Source organism: Nanorana parkeri, unplaced genomic scaffold (genome assembly GCF_000935625.1).
Source record: "Nanorana parkeri isolate BGI_ZX_2015 unplaced genomic scaffold, ASM93562v1 scaffold502, whole genome shotgun sequence".
NCBI classification, from domain to species: domain Eukaryota; kingdom Metazoa; phylum Chordata; class Amphibia; order Anura; family Dicroglossidae; genus Nanorana; species Nanorana parkeri.
In genome coordinates, this window is record NW_017306770.1 from 841882 (window position 1) to 853507 (window position 11626).

The following is an 11626-nucleotide window of genomic DNA, read 5'->3' on the forward strand; positions in this document are numbered from 1 at the left end:
CGCGATCGTACGATTATCGCACACCTTGCTAAAAAAGTTAATTTATCAAGCTGTCATAGTGATTGCTTGATATAAACTGACAAGAAAAAAAAAAGTTTTTTTTATTTTATTTTTATTTTTTTTACAAAGTGTAAAAAAATTAAAATAAAGTGTAAAACAAAATTAGGAAAATATTTTTTTATTTTATTCAAACTAAGTGAGGGGTTAGGTACACATATGTGATATAATTATATAGCCCTATCTGTCCTCTAAAAAACAATATATAATATGTGTGGGTACATTTAGTAAGAAAGTATATTACTGACGTGGAAGAACCACACAGCAAAAATGTAAAAAATGTGTCAGTCATTTATGAACAGAACCTGAAAACTAGCTCAGTCATGAAGGGGTTAAAGTGGAAGTGAGGGGAATCTATTAACATGGACACAGACGGCAGTAAATTGGTGAAAAAAAGATATCTAACCATTGCCTACTTGACTCAGAATAGAAACAATCAACAACAAAAAAATGTTTTTACTACTAGGTTCTCAATTACTAGAGCAGGGGTTCTTACAGGGGCTTTTTTTTTATAATTACACAGCCCAACTGAAATGCCAAATATGTCCCCATACCACCTTCACCAGAATGTTGAAATCATTATCATCACCAGTCCCAATGTGTACTAATAGGACTTCAAAAGACGGCAATAGCTTGATTTTACTTTACATAATGGTTATTTAGTAACAGGAGGAAAGTAAATCTACTACTTCGTAAAAATTTAAAATAAATGTTTTTATTGCAATAACCTCATGGAATAGGCTTTCCCCCATTTTCCAGTGATCACCAGGACAAGAGGAAGGTGAACTGGTTTTACGGCTTCTTCACATCATGTGCAGACCAGAACAGTTTGTCCCCAGACCAAAAAAGCATCTCAATGTATCCATTTGGTATTTCTGGGCTATGTTCACACCAGCTCAGTCCGTTCCAGACCAGACAAAAAAATTACTACTTGTCTCATTTTTCCTGGTCTGGAAAGCATGCAAACACATTGGAACTCACTGGACTGCACCTGAAAGCCCATTTTAAGCTTAAAAGAAAAAGAAAAGCGGCACAAATGCACTGCGTTTGCAGATCTGCTCCAGATCTGGTCCGGGCATGGTGTGAACAAAGCCTAAAGCAAAGATGTCATCAGATTACAAACCATTTTCTGATAATTATGAACTACTAATTTTTTTTATTCTTGTCGGAATGTATTTATTATATCTTCTCTTTGCTCTAAAATGTTTTCATTTCATTTATTTGTTTCTGCCTTCTTAGAAACGCACAGCGACTTCTACCCTGTACCACCTCCCTACAGTGTAGCCACTACTCTTCCAACTTATGATGAAGCTGAGAAGGCCAAAGCCGCAGCAATGGCGGCAGCAGCTGCTGAAGCGGCACAGAGGGTAAGTTGTGTTTTATACTATGTGGCTTCCTAAATGTAAAGTTCTTATTTTGTATTTGTCTTATGTGTTTGGCACTTTAGCATCAACCAATGTATCAAAAAGCTTTTACTGTTTTGCTTATGTCACAATATTGTAATGTCATTCAGATTGCAAGGGAAATCTCAGAATTGCTAAATTTGAAGTAAATCTTTGCTTTTATTTTTGCAGAGTAAATGTTAATTTTAAAGAGCCTGGACCCTGAAAAAATAGCCAGTATGCACAATTTTTAGCAGAAGACACTTTGTATGTCTTCTGCCAAAAAACTCCCTTTGCTTTTTTTTTTTTGCTATTTTTTTTCTATATGACCTGCTGCTCATATGCAGTGTACTATATATATTCTTGGTAACTGTTAGATGCTGAACATTGGAGCCGAGTGCCAGGATTGGTACAACTCATCACACATGAGAGTTGCATCATCAATGGTCTCCTGTAGATGATGGAGAAATATGCCATTAGCGAGATGGCAAGATAAGCTTCTATCACCATGACATTATTGACAAAGGAGAGTGTGGAGCAAGGCAAACACTGAGGTATGTTTTGCAAGTTATGGACAGCCTTTAATGTCAAAGTGCAAAGTTAAGAAGGGACCCCAGCACAGGTGTCCCTGTCCCCTGTCACTTATCAGGCAGATCAGTTACTGCTCCTGGGGACTCCTGGCACTCCTGGCACTGGCCTTATCTCAGGAAGACCACAGAGATTGAAAATCCATTCTGATCTATCTATTCCACACACTCTCCCTGAAATAGTTGGCCAAGTGGTCGAGGTCCCACTGTGTCTCAAAACATACAATCATTTTCCAGTCTGATGATGAGTCAGTTTGGCAACAATGTCTGATGTCTATGGGTATTTTTTAGGTCTACTGAATAATTGCGAAGAATAATCATTCACTGTTATACAACCCACACACATTAAGGACCAGTACTAAAAGGCCGTAGAATAGGGGATATCCCTTCTTGGGCTTGAATATAACCTATGCTCATGCAGTGGAGATATAAAGGATGTATGATGTCATATTTGAAAATTACTGGCTGCTATTAAGGTTTCCCTTATTGATTACAAATTGCTACAGACACACAGCTCAGTGTGCAGTCCCAGCATCTATACGATGCAAGTTCTGAAACAAAGTAATCAGTGGCTAGCCAATGCAGAAGAAAGATGATGCTGGACCGGGAATAAGACTGGGAGAAAAATGGTACAGGAATTAAGGAATATTTACTTGATAAGGGACACAGACATTAGGAATATCAAACTAGTATTTTTTAGGCCGCATGCATCCCTCATTCCTTGCAACCCTCAGCCAGTTTAAGAATTGCAACTAAATGAGGCTCTAACAGGCTACACTTCCTTGCATCATTTTTAAGGCCAAAATACTGTAAGTTACCGTAATTGCTCTAATTTATGTTCACTTCCTGTTCTGTGAATGCAACAGGAAGTAATAAGATGCCTTTTCAATGTGAGGGAACCCCCACTTAGCTGTCACAGGCACAAGTGTCCCCATTGGAAGATTTCCCCTCTATTCCTGTTCTGATGACAACTCAAAGTTTTGGATTTACCCTCACTTTTTTTCCTGTGATAATGGTGATCAGCGCAACTGGAGAGAGTGAATCTCCCTAATACAGGCATAGCAATAAAAAAACCTGACAGTGGTTCTAATCCATTAACACACTATCCAAATCTAAAAAAAATGCTTTTAATTATAACTTAATCAGAATTTTGACTTGTTATCGTACTGTTGCATATTTTTATACAGTGTTGTTCCATTACATTGTTCCAGATGGCTGCCTAACACATTCTTAATTAGCTATGAAATTATTATAGCACTGAGCATGTCATCCTTCGCTGTATTCCGTTTCCCTTCTTTTGTTTTCTTTGCAGCAGCTCTGGACTCGATTGAAATTGTGCAGCACGTTGTTCAGTTTGTTATCTAGTAATGTTTTATGTCATGTGAGAGAATAGTACTTAGAGCTATCTTGTTCTATGAGCCCATTTCAGCACGCAGGGAGTTGTTTTAAACACTTCCAGTCTGTCAGCCCAGCTCAATTACACAGTATGAAATAGCTTTCTCTTGTGTGAGATAAAGAGAACATCATTTGATGATTTGCTGCACTTTAGCAGCTTTCCTTTTGCATTGTAAAAGCTCTTAAGCAGATTATTTTGCTCAGCCTTGGTTTAGTTGGAATACTTTAAACACTTAGACCATTTCCTTGCTTAGCAAGAGTGTAAGGCACAGAACAAGAAGATCTTTTCGCTCAAGCATTTTCAGTGCATTTTTAATTTCTGATATGAAAGGGTTAGTTCACCAGTAACGACCTTTTTAAAACAAAATGCATTACAGCTTTGACAGTACATTCAAATGCTGTCTTCTGTTTTTGAAAATGATTCTTACTTTCAAAGCTGCTGCTACCTTGGACTACCCCTCTCTCTGTCCTGTCTAGGTGGAAGGACAGAGCGACCGTTTGATGTGCTGCCCCAGCCCCTCGTGAAAGAGTACTTGGCTTCAAGAACTCGGCTTGCCTAACCACACATTCACAGTCTGCTCTCTTTCTCACCCGCAGAATGCTGAGCTCAGCCTTTGCTGCTAGAGATAGGGGACTGCACATGTGTGTTTAGGCAAGCCAAGTTCTCGTAGCTGCGTGCTTATTTGTTAATGGCTGGGGTGGCTCATCCAGTGGTCGGTCTGTTGGAGTAGCCCACGGTAGCAGAAGCTTCAAAAGTTAGACTCCTTTTTAAAAATGGAGGACAGCATTGTATTGTACAACCAAAGCTGTAATGCATAAGGATTTCTTTTTTAAATGCCATTAAAAGTGAACTAACCCTTTAACCAGTTAATGAAACATATACATCAGTGAGACCATCAAATGTCCTCATTCATTCATTTTATTTTTGCCACTCAAAAATTCAAGGTTGGATAGGTTAGAGCTTGGGGTGTTGTTGCTCCTATAGAGAGTTTTGACACATTTCCTGTCCAGAAACATCCAACAGGAAGTGAGAGGAAATCTTCCCAATGCCATCTCCTCCCTCTTCCCGAACTATGGGAAGATCTTACTTTTGAAAATTGTCACAGCACAGTTGTCCCTATTGAGAGAGTGCCCCACTGCTCCTGTCCCATTAACAACTGAAAAATGTTAACTTTGAGAGTGTTATTATATTATTCTTTGTGTTTGTTTGCTGACTCCCTCCTGTTCTTTGAATCTAGAGTTCTACTCAAATTTAGCTAACTATATACTTTGCTGATAGGTGTGCTGTGGTTGGGAAGGCATTTGCAGCTGCTGTAAGATTGTGGAACAGAGGTTATGGTTTTCAGGAAGGATATTGGGCTTTTCAACTGTCCAGTTTCTATACATTCTATATATTGTCAAAATGTCCTGTTTTACCTGTTAAAGGATCTTATTTCTGCCCGTCCGTCTTGATGTTTGAATAGCCATTGTGGAGAACACTGCCAGCATGGTAACCAGACTTTCTCGGCCATAATTCTGCCCCGGCCCTCTGACTGGACAGTGAAGGTTCGGCAACAAACAAATGAAGCCATCTCTCTGCTTTTTTCTTCTTTCAGCACGTGTCTGCAGGAAACCTGATTAGCTGGGAAAATGAGCTTGAACCTTTACCTGCCCAGAATAGTGCATAATATTAATATGCCATCTTTTAAATTAGCCTGACTAAAAATTTAAAATATTTATTTTAATACCCACCCTAATAAAGACTCGAAGGGGGATTTATCAATACTGGAGCAGACAAAATCTAGAGCAGTTGCCCATAGTAACCAATCGGCTTCTATCTTCCATTTGTTCAGTTAAGATTTGAAAATGAAAGAGAGAAGTTGATTGGTTGCTGTGCACAGCTGCTCCAGATTTCGTTTGCTCCAGTTTTGATAAATCCCCTCCATAAGCTGTATAGACAAAATCATTTATTCACTGTCTAAAAAGAGCACAGCAGTTGATGGTGTTTTTATTTCTCAGAATGAGGTAGAGGGGGAGGGGGGGCAGACAGATGCTATGCGTTAGTCCTCTGACTATGAGTATAAATTCATTTTGAGATATTCAACTATCTAAATAGACCTTGCTTCAGCAAAGCAGTTACAGTTAGCCTGGTAAACACGTGAGCAAGATCCTAGAGCTCTATCTGCTGGGTAGAAATGATTCTAATGTTTTATTTACTGGACTAAAAATATTTAGGAAGGGTAAATTCCAATGTTTGAGCAGCGCACAAACCTATAAAATATTTCTTCCAGATCTATAACTCTGGATAGATGATTTAGGATATACACAGGATGTCACACAGCCCGTGTGTTGGCTATGTGAAAGCATGGCTCACTTTTGCTGCCTATAATTTTTGACTTATAAGAGTGTAACAGTGAACAATGGGGAGACTTTTTGTCAAAACTGGAGCAGACAAAATCTAAAACAGCTGTGCATGACAACCAATCAGCTATTCTCTTCAGTTTGTTCAGTTAAGATTTGAAAATGAAAGAGAGAGGCTGATTGGTTGCCATTCACAGCTGCCCCAGTTTTCATAAATTTAATTCAATGTATGTTAAAAGTGATGACTGGAGCAAGGGGAAACTGCCTACAGTTGCATCTCTCAGGGCCTGTTCACATGATATCAGGTCCTGATCAGGTGCAGATCTGCAGACTGATGCAGGGCGTTTTGGCCGCGTTTTTGATGCGTTCAAGTAAAAAAAAATGTTGTTTTTTTTTGCTGGAGTGGGGCTGTTAGTATGTTAGCTGCAGTGCAGTGCGTTTTTGCCGCTTTTTGGACGCGTTTGCGTTTCCGGACCTGACAAAATGTGACATGCAGTATTTTTTCTGTCGTAAGCTGAACGGACTGCGCACGTGAGAACTGGAGCCCATAAAACACATAGGGATACATTGGGATGCATTTTGAGTGCAGCAGCATACGGAGCCGGTCAGCACACAAAACGGACGTCGTGTGAACAGGCCCTCAGACTTGAGCACAGTCACATGACTATAGCTACAGGACTGAACAAGCGTTTTCAAATAAAAAATTGTACCATTATTGTTTATTGCGACATGTTGACATTTTATTCATGCAGACTTGTATAGGGAGGAGGGGGGGGGCTTCCAGATATTGTGATCACTATTATTAGCTATCACACCGATCACATGGTCAGGTCCCCAGTCCTCTGCCCCTAATTGTAAACCGTGACCAAGAGCATCTTGGTGACTGTGCTGGAATTGACCTGTAACTGGTACTTTACACCAGGGGGTGGGCTTCCAGATCTTATGATTGATGTGATTGGCTGTCACAGCCATCACATGATCAGGAGCCTTTTCCTGAGCTACTGATTGTAAACAGTGACCGAGAGCATCTTGCACACAGTGCTGGGAGTATACAAGCTCCCGGCACAGATCAATGGATGTGATCTGTATATGACAACAGCCCAACCGTAAAGCCCACGTCTGTGGCTCTGCATATATGAGGCCAGCGTCAATCGGTTATAAATCGGTCAGCTGCTAATTAAGAATATTGTTTGTCTATACATGGCTTTCCAGGTGTTTATCAGGGATAAAGATAAAGGCAGAACATCTGTGGAAGATGTATATTTTAATGTTGCACACCAATTTAGTACTCGCCAAATTATTTAATGTTTCAAGTAAAAGATCTTCACCTTTTACTGAAAATTATATTTGAGAAGGATTGAGAATGTCTGGGTAGGTAAGGAGTTTATACAGACCGAACTGTTCTGACCGTAACCAACTAGATTGGGAAATATTATCTTATAAACACACATATACAATTATCTACTTTTTTTTTTTTTCTGCATATTTGTTTTATTTGGACACTTGTAGATGAATCCTGCAACGTTAAAGGGGGTTAAATGGTGTTGAAAAGGAGTCCTATTCACCTCCCTTTTTTTGATAGGCTCTTTGTAGCATGTTGAATCCAATGGCACATTCCGGTTTAACATTTTGCAGATGTTATCTTATTACTACATGATTGGTGTCTTAAAAGCCCCCACTTTTGTGTGTACCAAGGACAGCATACTAAATATGCATTGTTTTGACCTTTCCATCTGAAAACATGAGCTGCCTGGCTCTTGTACTGACCCTGTAAAGTTAGTACTTTTATTCACCTGGACAAGTATACAGATAAGACTTCAGATTTTTCTTATCAACATACTTGTCCAGGTTCAGTGAATGTGCTAAATCCAAAAGGTCATAAAGAACGCTAAATAAAATAGCATTTTCAGAATGGAGTCGGCAATGGTGACCCCATAGTACAGGTTTTCTTTAAGATTGCATATGTAGTTACCCCTTGCAGGTATTATCCTTTTGGCCAGTGATTCTCAACCTGTGCAACCTCAGGACCCACATTTGTCCTTGGTCATTTAAGTAGTGACCCAAGTCGCACTGCAGTGGATTGCATGGCATTAGGGTACCGCACGTTTCACGTGTACGACGTGGGTGGGAGGTGCGTTTGGGGGTACCATTCAAATGAATGGCAATGCAACACACCTCCCACACCAGCATCCATTGTAGGTGCGATTTGCGTGGTACAGTTTAGCACACTGTACTAGTGTGAACAGGCCCTCAAAAACACTGACACTCCAAAAATGTGTGGTCTGCTGTGCAGTGACACATCTCCATCCATATGTGCATTGCTTGTACAGATCCCTGCATGCTCTGTAGAGGTGCGGGAGCCAGAATGTGACGTCACTCTGCTCCAGGCACCTCTACAGGACACGTGTAGCTGTAAGCAATGCACGTATGGATGGAGCTCCCTCAAGCCATAGCCCCATCCCACCTGAAGCATATTTTGTTTGCTTGGCGCAAGAACTAACAGTGCAGCGCTGGGGGGAGGTACACTTACCTCCAAGTGTAAGGCATGCGGGGACCCACTGAACACGGGGTCACGACCCACCTGTTGAGAACCAAGGTGTAGGCCATTTGTAGAGCACTTTTAAGGGGACTGTCTAATGCCTTCTGGTTGCTGCCCACTGCTGTGTCCTACTTAGATCCTTTCCACTGTACTCAACAAATACTAACAAGGGCAGCCTGATAAAGGCGGGGCTTAGACCGCCTCTTTACTAGCCATCTGCATCTACCCTTTAGGTTTATAACTGATGGATGATTTTCATCTTGTCTCACAATTACAATCAAGAAAAATGTTGTATGTTTTCAAGCCACTTTAGCTGTCAAGGGCCTTCATTTTTCATCCAGACATTTGAGTATTGTACCAGTCCACACTAGTCCATTTTGTCAGGAATCTGGTGATCATGGAATGTGTCTGCTTGAGATACTGGAACTGTAGGTACTTTCCTGCCTCCATTACATCCAGAAAGCCTTGCGTAATAAAAATAATAAAGTTCTAAGAAGTTCAGTCCTACTTTCTTCCTAGTCATGATTTTGGGGTGTTTTTAAACTGGCTGCAGTTAAATTAGGCTAAACCTGGGGAACATCCTGATTTTGCTCTGGTTGCAGTGTTTGGTAGATAACCTAAGTAGTTAGCTGGGGTAAGATGGAAGCTTAGAGAGAGCTACATCCCAAATAGATATCCTTTCCTTGGTTGTCCAATATAAAATATGTGATTCAGGATTTGCTGTACATTCCTATTCTTTTTTTGCAAAATAGTATGAAAGTGTATGTCATTCTTTCAAATCTCCAGAGTATTAGAAAATGTGTGCTAAGTGTCTTCACACTTCATATGAACGTTTTCTAACATTTCAGTGATTGTGGGCTGAGAAATTGTGAAACTATTTACTTCTAGGTCAAAAGCCTTACCTCTGTGCTTCAGTTCTTTTGTCTTGTGTCTTTGTTTTCCATGCTAAGCACGGCCCAGTTAGAGAGTCTAGAAGTCTGTTTGATGAAATATTCCTCAGTCCTTCAGAGGTATGGAACCATTTTAGTCTTTGATATCAATTGTTTCATGCTGAGATTTGAACTTTCTTCCTTTCCCCATCTGTTATTGTTATTAAAATGTTGGATGAAAAATTGTGCTCTATATAATGCTGCATGGTGATGCTGTCCTTTACACCATACCATATTTTACTATTTTACCTTGACACTAATGGGTTTTCTTAAATATAAATTCAGTTCCCAAACCACAAATTTCAAAATATGTTTACATAATTCTTTGCTGTGACATCAAACAATAAGCCAGGAACAGATTTATGCTTTTATATATTTTTATTTTTATTTCTAATTCTTATTCTAGCATGCTTTGTGTGCCTGCCGAACATTACAGGTTAAACTGATGGGTTTATCTTCAAGAGCTTTTCATAACCTTCACAGGAATTCAATTGGTATTCTGTAGGAAGCTACTTTGCCACACTCAAAACCACTGAATGGCTTTTCAGGTACCCTCTTTAGGGCTATGGTAGACTGCCATTTAAAGTGAGCCTTTGCTTTTCCCATACTTTAATTGTTGCTACACCAGCATTACATACTAACTGTCCTTTACACTCCCCCCGCTGAGAGCAAACGAAATTACCTGTTACTTCTAGTTGGGGGGATGTGACTCTGTTCTACTTCTTGTACATGAAAGACCTTGTGCTTAGTGATTGACTGCTCAGACACATAATACTGTCTGGCATGAGGAGAGTCTAGCCATGTAAAAGGGCTAAAGGGCTTTGTATCTTCACTCCCAATGGCTTAATGGAGTGGCGAGATGTGTAAAGAGAAGGAAACTATATGAAGCTAGTGTAGCTTGCATTAAAGTGGACCGTTATCCCCTTTCACTAAAAATCACATCGGCATGCAGCTCTGCATGCTGATTTATAATCAGTTACATATTATTTGAGGTTGAAAAAAGACACTGCTCTATCAAGTTCAACCTTTGTGTGTCTGTATGTGATTTGTGTGTGTGTGTGTGTGTGTGTGTGTGTGTGTATATGAATCCCTGTGTGGTCTAGTTTTTAAATCATCATCTTGCATTCATTAGTTAAACAAACATGTTTTTAATTTACTTACAAATAGGGTTTATCCACTTCCTGGTCTACTTTGGCACAAATGATGTAATTGTGCCTAAGTGGAAGGTTACATCAGCAGAACATTGCTGAGAAGCCTCATCTGTAATCTCACGAGATTTTATGGAAAGGCATTTTCCTCCCCGGAGATGATGTGCATGGTCATATGTACCAGAGTTCCAGTAAATAAAGGGATATATGGTAATCTGCCCTTAGTTAAAATGGCCACTACCAGAAGACTGGGGAAGAACAGAGAAATATCGTAAGCAAAGAATATAAATCCTGCAATTATCTAGAAGTATCTGTTTGGAGATTGTCATTACTAAACATTTATAAAGGTGTGTTTGTTATCTTCAAGATAACTTGAAGATATGGGTAAAGTTCCTATTTAAAGGAAAGCTGTGCTTTGCTCTACACTCCGCTTATAGGCTTAACCATATCCTATGGAAATTCTTTGCATTGCCCTCAGCAAAACTGACAAGTATAGCTTGAGTCAGCCTCTAAAGTGGCCATCTACACCTGCCCTTAAGTTGTCATATGGGGGATTGTTCACATCTCCCAATTTAGAAAAATGCTACTGTAAGTTTTCAACAATTTTCTAACCATAAGTTCCAATGTCGTGATACATAAATACATGTTTCTTATGACAAAACTTGTCAGACAGAACCCTATCATGTTTGCTGATATTTTTTTTAGAGCTTGTTGTCAAACAAGCTGCAGACATATTGCATTGGCTCAAAAGTTAGAGCATAGCATTTTACATCTGTCTTTTAGAAGCCTCCTTTCTGGAATAATATAGCTAGTTAGGCTACACCTAATTTGCCAACACCTGCCATGTACATTAGGCAAAATCGACTTCCACTGGTGATTTATAGACAGGTAGATAGTGAAAAAAAAATTTGTATCTGACTTTGTGTACACGTAATGTGTAACATAGTGACCTGTTTATAAATGAGTGGCATATTGAAACTTGGACACTATTTCCACATATGCCTCTTTCGGAAGCCAATTTGCTACCATTTTGTTTCCCACCATATTTTATAAAAGGTTGAACTGATAACTTTTAATTTAAAAAAAGTGTTGTATTGACAAACGCAGATGCCAGACTTTAATGAACAGGCTCTATTACAGATTTATTGCAGATGAAGAGGCTTTTTTTTATAACTAAATGCATTCACTACTGTTTTACTGTTTTATAATGTGCTTTATAATGTGAATGTATTTTACAAATTGTGTGTGT

The 11626-nt window shown here is 39.4% G+C and overlaps 1 protein-coding gene across 2 annotated transcripts in view; it reads left to right on the forward strand.

Annotated features, from left to right (window-relative positions):
- Positions 1-11626, forward strand: part of NDFIP2 (Nedd4 family interacting protein 2) — a 94452-nt gene that overhangs the window by 22818 nt on the left and 60008 nt on the right. The window contains exons 3-4 of one of the 2 annotated variants that reach the window (XM_018561131.1): positions 1297-1424; positions 9251-9310. In XM_018561131.1, coding sequence (XP_018416633.1) covers positions 1297-1424; positions 9251-9310 — 188 coding nt within the window. The remainder of the gene's footprint in view (positions 1-1296; positions 1425-9250; positions 9311-11626) is intronic. The other variant, XM_018561132.1, reaches the window with a different exon arrangement.